This window comes from Micromys minutus, assembly GCF_963924665.1.
Source record: "Micromys minutus genome assembly, chromosome: 32".
Lineage (NCBI taxonomy): Eukaryota > Metazoa > Chordata > Mammalia > Rodentia > Muridae > Micromys > Micromys minutus.
This window is the reverse complement of record NC_137967.1, coordinates 454,636-469,024: the sequence shown is the minus strand read 5'-3', so window position 1 is coordinate 469,024 and position 14,389 is coordinate 454,636. Positions and strand designations below refer to the sequence as shown.

At 37.6% G+C, this 14,389-nt stretch overlaps 1 protein-coding gene across 2 annotated transcripts in view; it reads left to right on the top strand.

Annotated features, from left to right (window-relative positions):
* ANO5 (anoctamin 5) overlaps positions 1 to 14,389 on the top strand; it is a 66,486-nt gene that overhangs the window by 20,395 nt on the left and 31,702 nt on the right. For both annotated transcript variants that reach the window (XM_080908970.1, XM_080908969.1), the window contains exons 6-9: positions 2,846 to 2,914; positions 4,773 to 5,057; positions 11,097 to 11,210; positions 13,413 to 13,525. In XM_080908970.1, coding sequence (XP_080765096.1) covers positions 2,846 to 2,914; positions 4,773 to 5,057; positions 11,097 to 11,210; positions 13,413 to 13,525 — 581 coding nt within the window. The remainder of the gene's footprint in view (positions 1 to 2,845; positions 2,915 to 4,772; positions 5,058 to 11,096; positions 11,211 to 13,412; positions 13,526 to 14,389) is intronic.

The window sequence follows — 14,389 nt, the reverse complement described above, 5'->3', positions numbered from 1 at the left end:
TCCAAGTCCCATCCTCACATACCTTTCCTCAAACTATACCTTCTCTCCTCAGAGAAGAGGAAGCCCCCCATGGGTACAAATCCACCCTGGCACAGCTGCATTGTGACTAAACATGTCCTTTCCCACTGATGCCAGATAAGACAGCCTAGCTAGGAGAATGGGATCCAAAGGCAGGCAACAGAGTCAGAGACAACTCTGGATCCAATTCTTAGGGGACCCACATGAAGAACAAGCTACATATCTACTACAAATGTGTAGGGAGCCTAAGTCCAGCCAATGCAAGTACATCTTTTATTACTCATTAAATCCTAACTTTGCAAAAAGAGACCTAATAGATTGACTAAAATACTTTTATCATTAACTGTAAGACAATGTTATAAACCTTAGTGGGTTTTTTTTTTTTTTTTTGGTATTGTGTTAATTTTATAATTTTTTGAATTCATAATTACATGAGTGCATAACTGATAAAATCACTGATGTATCTTAAAATATGACAAGAAAAGCCCTAATATGAGTGGCATGCATATAATAAATGTATTTATTGTTGAAGTACAGGGGCTTGGTATTGTTTTCTTCACTTTTGTGTAAGGTCATTCCTAGAATCAAAGGGTTCAGGTTCAATCATGTGTTCTTTTGTTCTTATGTATCTTGATGCAAAGTAAGGTGATTTGGGTCATTAGGTTGAAAATACTGAATTACAGATTTCTTTAAACCCCTGAGTTTTATGAAACAAAGAAAGAATGGAAGGAAGGAAGGAAGGAAGGAAGGAAGGAAGGAAGGAAGAAAGGAAGGAAGGAAAGAAGGAAGGAAGAAAGGAAGGAAGGAAGGAAGTGGAGAGGTGGCCCAGTGGTTAAGAGCACTGGCTGATCTTGCAGGGACTCTCAGTTTGGTTCTCAACACAGACATGTGACTGTCTATAATTCCAGCTCCAGGAACTCAAATGGCACTGCACATATATGGTGTACAGACACACATGCAGGCAAGACATTCATAACATAAAATAAAAATAAATGCAATGTTTTAGCAAATCCAAAACAATTTCATTAATTACAAAACTCTTAATGTTTAAAATAACGCTTAATGGTCTGCTATTCATTCTTAGTTTTGCCATCAGTTCTGTAGAACTCTCGAGATTTATGATTCTTCAACTTACAAAACCTCATGTTTTGCAACTAAAGATTAATTCATTTTGTTGGTGCTGTATACAGAATTTTAAATTATTCTCCATTCCTACTTTTTTTTTATTTGCAGCATGTCTTATATTATAGAAATGTAGTTAAATAAAGGTGCCTATGGGGAGGGTTTTCACAATCATAGACCCATTTATATTAACAGTGGAAGTGGAAAAGACATGTGGTTGGCCTTTGCTACTTTGTGGATTCTTTTTATTTTCTACCCTTTATCTCTCTAGTTTCACTTCCTATCACTAAATAGAGAAGAATGGAAAGAGAGAGAGAGACTTCTGAATAAAAATTGTTTTATTTGTTACTTCTTTGAGCATGACTACTATCAAACCACAGCCTCCCCCCAAACAAACAAACAAAACGAAACAACAACAACAACAAAACAACTATCCACCCTGCCTCCTGCCTCTCAGGGCTCTTGAATGTATGTGCCCTCTGAAAAGTTTCCAGAATTCCAAAATTCACACAATTACAGAATTTATCTGCAGCTGGCAAAACCACACATCTTCTAGAACATGAGGCAAAACATAGCTTCTGTGGACAGTCTGAAGTGGCCCCACACCCCTACCCATGGAATTAAAACAAAGACATGTTCTTATAATATTTCTGTGATTAAAAATAAACAAAATTCTAGAATTCTCAAAAATGCCACTACAGACATACTAAAGTGATTCATTATAAAATTTGCCAGAATCTCAAGGTAAAGGTATGTATTAATCATAAATGACTAAGAACAGCCTAGTGAAGCCTTTCATAGTTCAGACCTCCTGAAAATGTTCACATTTTAATCACAATGACAGCTGAAAGAAGTTTGATAATTGATGCCTTGTCTCAATCAAATAAAAAGTGATTATTATTTGCAGGTCATGACCTGTATTTAATCTTAACCTTTCTTTATGTGAAAGCCCTCTTGATATTCAAGAGCAAAAGCTGTGATGAGGATCTGCTCTGTGGTGGCATTAGAACTAATCTTTTTTGTTTTGAGGATTGCTGGTCCTTGTAATGTCGAATATTTCCAACCAGAGTGTCTCTGTCTCTCTGTCTGTCTCTGTCTCTCTTTTTGTCTCTCTGTCTCTCTTTCTCTCTTTCTGTCTGTCTCTGTCTCTGTCTCTCTCTGTCTCTCTTCTCTCTCTCTCTCTCTCTCTCTCTCTCTCTCTCTCTCTCTCTCTCTCTCTCTCTGTGTGTGTGTGTGTGTGTGTGTGTGTCTATGTCTGTGTCTGTCTGTTTGTCTGTCCACAAGAGCTCTCATACTTTTAAATCATCCAGGAAAACTGGACATTTCTTCAAATAAAGCCTTTTTTTTTGGAGACTGCTAATATTTTGGATTTCTACAGTTTTGTCAGTTGTGCTATAGGTCAAAAGCAGTCCATGTAGGGATGTTTTGTAGGGTACTTTTATATACAACTATAGAAGGTCCCAGAACTGTGTGGATGCACAGCAAAATATCCTCACTCTGCCTAGCCCTTGGTAAGCCATCACCAAGCTTAGCCAGGCATGTCAGCTAACAGAGTGTTGGACTGGCACTATGCACTAACAGGTTGCCTTTACACTACCAGCAAACACAGAGCTAGGCCTGCATTGCCAACTAACAGAGGGTTAGGCTAGCACTTTCCACTGACACAGAACATCTGACTCACCCTTTTTATTTGTTTTTGCTGCAGGAAAGAAGAAGAGAGTTTGAACAAAATCTCAGAAAAACAGGTCTTGAGTTGGAAATAGAAGACAAGTTGGTAACTGTAGTTGATAAATTGTCTAAGGATCTTATTTTAAGTGGGGTTTTCTCCTATTTGTGTATTTGGCTGGAAGGGTGCTGGGTTTGGAGCATGACATTAATCTTTTTGTTGCCAAAACTGTGTATGGAGACAAGAAGACCTGCATTTTCCCAGATCAGTAGTCAGTGAGATGAAGCACCAGCAAAACATCTTTTAAATGAGTTTGAACACGGGAAATGGGAGTGTGGTCCGTCTGAAAGTGCTTGCCATACAAGCATGAAGACCCAAGTTTCACCCCAAAACCATATAATGTCTGGATGTGGTAATATGCGCTTATAATCCTAACAATGGGAAACAAGTGGATCCCTGGGACATGCTGTTTTTCAAGCCAACCGTAATTGATGAGTCCTAGATACCAGTGAAAGACTATATTTCAAAAGAAACCAAGAAGAAGGTGGTTAGATTCTATAAAACTGCACCAATAATGCCACACACAGCCACAAATACATCAAATACATGCACACACACACACACACACACACACACACACACACACACACACACACACACCATATGTTTTCTACTCAGGGTACAGAAGGAAAAGCTCTTTGATTATATAGCTGTTTTACTTTGAAGCTGCCCATAACATTGTACATTGAACAGCTAGCTACCTGGCTGTTTTACAGGATATCCCACTATTTAACCCATGATATACTTTTTACTTTAACCCCATTCACATTCATTTACTGTTATTCTGTAATTACTTTTAAATGTGTGGTTAAAGCTCTATTCAAGATCACATCCTATCTGCGACTCTTCTAATAACCTCTAGCTTTGATTCTGTCTTCTAATTCTTCTTTCTTATCATTTTCTTTACTGAACCAAAAGATATGTGCAATCTATAACTTATTTTTCTGTGTAGTGGACCTTCACGTGGTCTCTATGAAGCAACTGATTGAGAAGACTGGGAAATAGCTAGCAGCATGCATATAATATAATAAATATAATATAATATAATATATAAATAATATATATCATATAGTTATCTAAAACAATACTGAGCTAAAACTTACTTAAAATTAGTATATTGTCTAGACTTATATATATACAGTTGAGATTTCATGTAGTACTGAGTGAACAGTCAGACTGAAGTATATTTTAGAAGACAGTATGTTCATGATAGTACATCCATAGACCTAAAATCAAAATTTTTTCTCAATTTCCATGTGTTTCTGTGACTCCCTCTCTCCCCCCCAGGTAACATGCATATATATAATACATCTTGCATTATATATAGAATAGATAGATAGATACAGATATATAATATGTGTGTTTATTTCTATGTTAGTGCATGTCTTTCTTTTCTTTTGCTGTGATAAGACACCATAGCCAAAACAACTTATAAAATAAGTTTCTTTGGGGACTATGATTTCAGATGGTTAGAATGTATGGTGGAAGAGCAAGGTATGGAGGCAGAAATAGCTGAGAGATTACATCTTGATCCACATGTAGAAGGCAAAGAGTGAGACACTGGTCCTAAAGCAGGCTTTTGAAACTTTGAAGCTCTCCCCTAGCAACACACCTCCTCCAAAATGTCAAACCTCCTAATCTTTCCCAAATTGTTCCACTAAGGACAAAGCATTCAAACACTGTAGAGGTCACTCTCCTTCAAACCACCACAGTACACATATACAATAAATATCTTAGACTTACCATATTTTCTAAAGACTTTGCTTAAAATCGAATAAATTGAAATTTTATTTACATTTTTGAAATTTCATGAGATTTGCTAAAATTTATTTTTATTTTTGAGATTTTTATGAGATTTTTCTTCTTTAATCATTTGTTTTCTTTCACTCTGCCAATTTTTATGCAGAACTCTGAAGATGGGAAAACCTATTTTGTGAAGATCCATGCCCCGTGGGAAGTCCTGGTCACTTATGCTGAAGTGCTGGGAATAAAGATGCCTATTAAGTTGAGTGACATCCCACGGCCAAAGAACCCACCCCTGTCTTACATGCTTGGGCCTGTGAAGCTCCCATCAGTTGTGAAGTACCCTAGCCCTGAGTATTTCACTGCCCAGTTCAGCAGACACCGTCAGGAACTCTTCCTCATTGAAGATGAGGCCACTTTCTTTCCATCCTCGACAAGGAACAGAATTGTAAGTGGTGAAGGCCATAAGCACCCCTCTTTATGTATGGTGGATATGACTCTGGTCTTTTGTGTTTGTATATGCTCAGTGCTGAGCATTTGGGAGTTTTTCTAGACACAATATAATTATCTGATAGCACCTTGCTGAGCTGAAAGTCTGTTAGGGTCACCTTTAACTTGTTAAGCTCCCTACTTCTTTGTTTAAGAACAGGTGGTTGATCATAAAAACAATAGTGCAGGAGGCAATATGTAATCTCAGAACACCCTGTTACTGGCAGCTCAAAGGTTTGAGTTTTCTATTATTAAGTTTTCTATTATTATTATAAATTGATTTCATGATATTAAAAGTGGCTTTTATAAGTTTAAAGTCATAGGATATGGATCACTTTAATTCACTTTTAACATTTTATTTTCTTTAAATGTAGATAGACTTTGAGGAACCTCAGACATTTTCTTCCCTACTAGAATAATCTTCTGCCCTATCAGTTTATTACTTCTTTATGTAGTATTTGTACATTGCTGACCAAAAACTCTTGTTCCCTGTGTTAGGTTGGATGAAAACATATATTTCTTATGTTACCCTGAGAATTTGGGGAAATCATCTGTAGAAAGCTTTGAATGGATCTTAATACACAGCAAATGTTCAGTCAGAATTAGCTGTCATTAACATTGGTCATCTGACTTCATAAGAAAACAAATCTGGTCCCATATTGGTCTTGCACTTTGAATCATCTGTGTGTTTGTTTTTACTAATTTCACCATCTGGTTTCCAACCACTACATACATGTTCTCCACACATTATCCCTCTGTAAGTAGAAAAGATGACTCATCCCACTTCCTTGTTCTTAAACCAATATATTTTCTTATCTAAATTCACAGAAATAGCGAACAAAACATAGCTTCTAGAATTTTAGCACAAAAATACAAAAAAATGTTTTGTCTTTCCACAAGAATTAAATGATAAATACCAATATATCAGACCAACATCTTACATAGAATAAAAGACTCCACCATTATATCAGAAGACCTGTTTTCAAGTTGTTATGCTGCCGCTTTCTAAACAACACATCTTCTGTGGAAGCAAAGATTTTGCTACTATCCTGTGCTGACAGGAGCTAAGGATGCTGCCCATCAACAGAGTGTTTGATTTGGCCTTCATCCCAACTTCCAAAAAGCAATGCTCATTAAGGTGGACCACGAGGTTGATCAGCATAGGCAGGTTGCGGCTATTCCTTCATTTCATCCTTTGCTTCTCTGTCACACTGTAAACCTTACTGGTGTGTTTTTTAAGGTATAAAAGCACCATGCACACTGTTTAGAAGACTGATGTAGAAAGAGTTGCTTCCTTCCATCCAGAACACTTTAAACTGGGTATAGAATTGATGACCCAAATAACAGAGAATTTTACTAGGATGGGCTCTCATATTTTGAAGCATCTTTCCAAACACCACCCACCCCAAACCTCACAGCATGAAATATATATACAAACATGTGATAAATGTATATAATGTATTATATATTTATTTATGCATGACACACACACACACACACACACACACACACACACCATTGTAGTAGAAACAGGACAGAGTTTTTAAACATGAATAAAACTACATTTAGCCAACTGTATGGGTGGAAAACTTATACTGTCATCCTGAGTTGTAAAATGAATGTTAAATTAATGAATACGCATTTAGAGAGAAACAGATAAGAAATTTTGTTTCACTTTGGCTATAAGGCTCACCACAAGGACAGAGCTTATTCTCAGAGCACACTCAAAGAAGAGCATCAGCTTCCTGCCCATCTATGGTGGACAAATTGAATTCTGACCTGCAGGTTTGCACCAGTTGGCTGTGAGTCACATGCACCGGGTTCCCTGAACATTGGTGGAACCCTGTCTATAGAGGAGCTCTAAAGGCAGCATGTGTCTAGCTGTAAACACCTCCTTTGTATCTCTGTGTACCTTTAATGTGACTTTTAGAATCACAAATAGACCTGTGTAAGATAGTGAACTAGTTGGCCCTAGTGCTTCACACTTGAGATTATGGTCCTTCAAAGGCTGCAGCAGGAAGAAAGGTTATCATGAGTTCTGGTCCAACCTGGACTACCTGGGAGTCCCAGCCAAGCCTGAGTCATCGAGTTAAAGTCCTATCTTAAAAATAAATAAATAAGTAAATAAACAAACAAGTAAATAAAACCTCAAAACAATAATCATACAAAAAAGATGGAGAAGTAGAGAAGTAGAAATATATTTTGACCCTTAACTAGCATTTCCCCTATCTCTCTGGCACTTTCTAGGGCCCCTCTTCCCTGAGACAAAAATACCATGAGAATTGGTCCAGACATACAATGGTCACAGTGGCCTCGAAGTCCCTCAAATTTGAATCAAAAGACAGAAGTGAGAAAGTGTAATCAGAAAGGTATGTGAAATGCAGCAGATGGCCAAAAGCTAAGCCACCTGTGCCAGTCAGTCAAATTTAATGCCAGGAAGTGATGCTTACAGAAAGTTGGAAGTGTATTGCAGTTGGCATACATAAAATAAGTCAGCCATTCTTTCAGCCTTGTTAATGAACAGTTTGTGGATAGAAGATGAAACCTAGTACAGAGTTAGACCCTTCCCTCCATCTAGGAATCCAGAGCAGTGTGAAGAAGCTTTTGCAGAAGAGCTTAAAGCCTGTGAAGATGGTATCTTGAGGTTTACAGGAAGAATGTGTCTCCTGTACACCCACACAGGAGATGAAGCAGCTGTTGTAGGAGCTGCAGCTTGATGTCCAATAGATCTGGGTGAGGGAACACATGAAGGTTGTTATGCTTTTAGCAGATTCTTGGTGTAGACAGAGCAGCTTAAAGCCAGAAGTCCTCTAGGACTTTACTGTAGGAGTGGAGAGGCTGTGTCCATAACACCAAAGGACTGGGTGACTGTTTTGGTGGGGTCTCGAGTAGTTGTTGAGTTTGAACTGAACTCCACACTCCCATACCATTGTGAAAATTGTAGTGCACTCCATGTCTGTACTAGATCATCTGTCTCTGTGCTCTATAAACAAAACAACTAAGCCTGAGTGCGGCCACATCTGTCTGGGACCGGATGTTTTAGCCCATGGATGAAATCCACTTCTCAGGAAAACAGTTTCTATTTTCACTGCTTAATAACTAGACAAGTGGTCATCCTGGAGCTCAGATGGAGAAGCATATGATGGCTTGTTTCATGCTGCTAACACAACCTCCACTCTTCAGCCACTTTCAGGTTCTTTTATTCAGCAAATGTACTTTAGATGGCTACAGCTGAGAAAGTTAGTGATCACACTGGAGAACTGAAATCTTCTGGAGATGATTCATGATCCTATATGTCATTAAAATATTCACAACTCATTGGAGAAGTTGTGAATAAAAATTATAAAATTAAAACATAAAAATTATAAAGAACTTGCAAGGAGTTGATTCCAATATGAATGGATGACTCAGAGAGCACATGACTTCAGTAGGGAAAGTAACTGCACTTGTTGTATAAATATAAAGTGGGCCAGAATTAGAAATGAAGCCTAAAGATAGGTCTGAATAGCTATGGGGGCCAAATATAACCACCAGGAGTTTTAGAAACAAGCCCCAGGTTGGGCTCCAGGAGTCCCAACAGACTGAGCTCTCAGACAGTCCCAGCGTATTACCTTTTGTGCATGATAAAGGAAAGAAATATATTTTTTCTCAAACATTGTTCACCAACTTGCAGCAATTATGGACAATGGCCAACTTTCTGCTTCACAGTGAAGCTTAAGGCTCATTACTCAAGTATATTTGTCAACTTAAAAATTAAATTTCTCCAAAGTGTGTGTGTTTACATACACATATACACATGCACATTCAGATGCACATACACATTAACAGAGCAATATATCTTCAGTATGCATACCATAGTAAACTATGGGCATATTCAGAGATTAAAAAAATATGAGAATGAAAATCTCATTTGAAACAATACCCATTACTTACTATAATTATTTAAAAATTTGGCATCAGTCTGGGGTACATGTTTTCGTGGAAGTACTTTCTGTGTAAGGGTATAGTGCCCTGTCTGAGAGTCTTTTGTGAAGCGCCTATCAGGCAGTCAAACCATAATTGCTTATGGACTCTTGTTCTGACAAGTTTGTCTAGTTCTGTGTCAATGCTCAGAGTTGAGCTTCACAGGTTCTGTAATTTGTAAAACACCTGCCCTACTGCCTCCATGTACTTCTCCTGTAGTACAGTATGCTTGCGGTAGATGCCATTCTCCCTCAGCTGACCTAAAATATACCTGGTCATATACACCTCACCTTTATTCTCTAGAACAATCTGAAGTGATAGCTGTAGTAATACCCAGTTCTTGAGCTGCTCAGCTCAGTTTGTCCATTGCCAGCTTCCTATACTTATCAGAGATGGGGCTAAAAATATTGAACACCCCAGCACCAACAGTTACAAGAGACTCGCTTGGGGTTTTGTTTAGATTTTTGTTCCTCTCATAGAAAAATAAATTTATATGTGCACATTTTTCTTTAAAGAATGTCCTCGTGGGTGGGGGGGGGAGTATGAGAATGAATTTCTTTATGACATCATAGAAAGTTCAGTTCTTCTGAACCTGTGAGCTCATGCTCACGTTTCTCACTTTGTTGTGACTTTATAGGAACAGGCCAGCATGCTCCTTGCATATTCGTGGTTTGCCTCACAAATAGATATCAAAACTATTTCACCCATCAGAACAGAACCCTTGGTGGCTAATCCTACATACCTGATTCTGCTTCTCTGTCCCTCACAGGAATCTGAGCACAGGCAACCCTGATCCCCAGTGAACAGAAGCATGGATAGCAGCCCCTCATTGCATAGAAACTTCCTGGACATTCTTTTCCTTTGCCTAGAGAAGCGCAGTCTTCTCTGCCTCTCCCAATAGGTGCAGATCTGTCTAGGTTCTCTTCCCATTGTATTGGCTGCTTGCCCTCCACAAACAAAGTGATTCTTAGCCAAGTCAAGATTTCTTTGACAATATTGTAAAAATCTTGCCACCACCTTACTGCATATTCCAATATACATTAGCTTAGGTTTTCCACTTTGTCAATGCCTGAGGTAGTTCTTCTCTCAGTGACTATTTTCTAAGGTAATAATTCAAATCATATGAAACAATTTTTATCATTGATTCATAACCATCAAGTTATGTTAGTAAGGCTGAATATTAAGTGTCCCTAAAACAGATTACCAGAGTGAATGATGACAACCCAATATCATCCAATGGCAATATCATCCAATCAGACAATATCCACCATAGGCAATGAGTCTTCAAGAGATGAAATATAAAAGAAGATGGCTGGCCAGCATATCTAACACAGTAATAGGAGGACCAAATTTAGCAAGCTGGAAAAGTAGACATTCTGACAAGCTGCTGGAGGGCAAATCAGAATAGATTGATTAAAAAGTACAATCACAGGAAACACCAAAAAGAGTGGGTAGAGGTGACTAGAAAGCAGTAGAAGATATATGACCAACTTAAGTTAATAAATTTAACAAGTTAATGTGAGGCAAAGAGCATATATATCACCAGAGTGATTGGCTGGAGAAATATAGATAACAGCCTAGGCACATATCAAATTTGGTCCTCTATTTCTCTAAATGAACTCTCTTAATAATGGTACTTGAAATGCTAGTTTTAGTAAAGAATCATAGCACACAAGATTCTAAAAGAAATTTGAGAGGCAAAGAAGAAAAATAAATGATAATTTATCCACCCATGTCCTCCAGCAAAGCAATGGGGTATAGTCAGAATCTACAAATGTAAAACCTGCCAATTCTAAATAACTCTTCAATCGATATCTTCTCACAATCCAAAGATACAAGCATTCTCCAGTAGTCAGAACCCATATCCATTCAGAATAGATGCTGTTCTCTTTTGGATTTCAAAGGGTGGAAAAGCATAAAATTCCACAAGATGCTGAGGTCTTTTTACACTTAGCCTATTGGTTTAGTGTGCTGAATCCCTACATTCGTACTCATGGAGTTAACGCACTGAGGTCCATGCACACTTACCTTGCAGGTTTACTATATTCTGTCACGATGCCCTTTTGGGATAGAAGAGGGGAAGAAAAAGATCGGAATTGAAAGACTGCTGAACACGAACACATATTTATCTGCCTACCCGCTCCACGATGTGAGTATCAGAGACCTCGTAATGCAGAGCCCATTTCCTCTCTCGCAGTCAGAGATCAGCTCCCTGGAGGATGGAATAATTATTCAGTTTCTTTTTCTTATGAATTACTTATCTCTCCTTTGTGATGGGAAACTTTCCAGAGTCCCTGCTTCCAGCCTGAGAATTGCACCAGCAAGGCTGAAGTGCACTCAAGGACTCTTTATGTCGACATTTCAAATGGAGTCTTTTTAACAGCCAGTTTTATTTGCTCATACTATTTTCTTAAGGATCCATTTTGGAAATACTAGTTATATTTTTAAAAGTGGGTGACATAGAAATTTCAATCATGTCTTTTCATATAGATTGTGAGTTTTTCAAAGAATAAATGCACTCACTCATCCACCAAATGGAGAACTGGTTTCAATCACATGGAAAGCATTTTGTGGAGTATTACTTTCACACAACAACAAATCCAAGCTCAGAGGTCATGGATTCCCTAGAGACAGATAGATGTACATGTGCACTAAATGCTGAGGATGTCAGTCATTAGAAGTATTTTCTCATCAACAACCAAAATTTCAAAGATGTTTACATTGGGATTGATAACTGACTGCACAAAAATGTGGAGCCCTATGTATTTTCCAAAGAAGTGACTGTTTGGACATTGAGTCCAGTTAGTCAAACCTGAAAATAGCTTGGCAACCTGGGGCTTTCCAGAGAAATATTTGCATAAACTAAAATGGTTTAGTGCATTCAGTTTCCCTGTGGTAGAAACCATGTGGTTGGAGATATCTATTCACTGTGTTGAAACCATCTTTTGGATCTCATTGCTGTGTTTCCTGTAAGAAACGTATCCCTCAGTCCTGAGAAGAAACAAATATTTCCATTTGAACAAATGAGAAACATTTTCTCTATTTTGAGTGCTTATGGTTTGACAGTTACTCTGCTCAAGTGATGTTTTATCTATTTTTCTTCTTTCATTGAAAAAAGATTTTTATACACTATATTCTGATTATGGTTTTCCTTTCCCCAAAGTCTTCTGAGATCCTCCCACCTCTCCTCCCACTTGAGTCCCCACCCTTTCCATCTCTTGAGTTAGAAGTGGTTTTTAAAACCCTAGCCAAACTTCACATGACTTAAACTGCAACGAACCAATCTATATTGTGAAATGTGACTTTAAGATGGTTCTACAATGATGACTGTCACCTGTTTTCTATAGGTTACAGTACCAATTTTGTATAAGACTTCTCCCTTTCATCAAGCATGCGAAATTTTAATGGAAGGGTGGAGAAGCTGCATACCCTTTTTTAACATATCTACCCCAAGATGTCCATAGTCTTCATCCTATGGATGCAGAAATGTATGAGGATTACAGATTCAAGATACTAATAAGTGGGCAGAAAACAAAGAAGGATCTGGTTATGTTAATACACATTTTGCTAAGCTTTTTGTTTGCCAATCTTTCATTACAAAGGTGCTTTTTTTTTTTTTTTTTTTTACCTTTTTTACACTTTATAGAAGTGATATTTTGAAGACTCTGAGGATCTTTGTTCATATATTTACCTGTAGGGCACTTATGTTCTTAGCCCAGTGCCCTGTCCCAGGGTATGTTCATCTGGACATCCAGCCTTTCAAAACAGCCTTTACTATTCACAGGGAATGAGTGGTAACAAGTTGTCTTTAGAGCATGTTGACTCCACCATCTTTGATATCTGTTTTGAATGAAAAATTTTAAGTGGTGAATTTTTTGTGTGTGTGTTTTTTAGGATAGTGTTTAAAACCATCCCCAAATGCTACCCTAAGGACACTGTCTTTAAGATTTATTTCTCAAATAACAACCATGTTGTGCACAGAACAGAAAGCTTGAATTAGTATGACATAAAATGTCATACCTCATCAGAATTTTCACTTGCATTAAAGTAGAAGCTGAGTACTCACTCCTCACTGCCTCAGAAGTTTTCATGTCCATATCTTTTTTAAATAGGCTAAATAGTTACTTGTGTAAGTGGAACTTTGCTTCCTAGACCAACTTAGTAAATCACTGGGACTGTGGTTTTGAGAACTGTAGTAAATGATTTTGTGTGAGTGGAAAAGGAATCAGAAATCTATCAGTACATGATAGTATAAGCTTTGCCCATTGACCACCTGTCCAGAGAGCTCCCATCCACCCTTAACCATTGGTGTCTCTTGCTTTCTCTTCTTACCCTCCTTGACTGTGAGCAGGGGCAGTATTGGAAGCCATCAAAAACTACTCACATCAACGAAAGGTATGTTCTTTGCAAGAACTGGGCTCGATTTTCCTACTTTTACAAGGAGCAACCTTTTCATTTGATTCGGTAAGTTCATTCCGCAATGTGATTCTTAGACGCCAATCATATCGTCTTTGTACACAGATTTACCTCTGGTTACTATGTCCACTGCCCTTGTTACTCACTATATTTCACAGCCTCTCTCTTTACTATCATTTGTTCATTTAGAAGCAGATAGTTATTGCCATGATCTATGAGAGGAAGTTTGAAACATAGCCATTAAGTGTCAGGACCTAGCACTTAGATAGGCTGGAACAGACTAATTCTTGTCTTGTAAGAGACATTTACTTGGTCATGGTACTAAAATGCTGTGTGGGTCATCTTGAACATGGAAATGATGCGGGTTTTTTTTCAAAAATTCAATGTGCTTACATTTTATTTTATTTGCCTGTACTAATTTTGTTTTACTCCCAGAGTAGAAGTTTGAGTACAGGAGAAACTGACATGTGAATGCTGGTGTGTTAATCTCAAGAGACTTGTAAAATTCTTGACTCTATAATCTCAATTTTTAAAAACATACATACAATCAATATGCAGAAAATAATAAACTCAAAGGGTGTATGTGGATGTTTTAAAATTATTGTTATAAATTTTTGTGTATTTAAAATTGATTCCAAGTGAGTAAGTATATCATAAAATAGGGAGCTCATAAATATACTCGTGTATAACAATGGCTTGATTTTCAGCTGAGAAGCCCATGTAGGAAAAAAGTTCATGTATTGTGTGAGTAAATGAAGCTGGCACAAATGAATGATCAGGTTCAATATATGTATCCAGACTGTTTCTGGTATATATACATACATACAGATAAGAGAATAGATGTCATAGTATAATTCTCAGATCAGACACAACACACAAAATAAGAAATGGTGTTGTATAAATAACTCATAT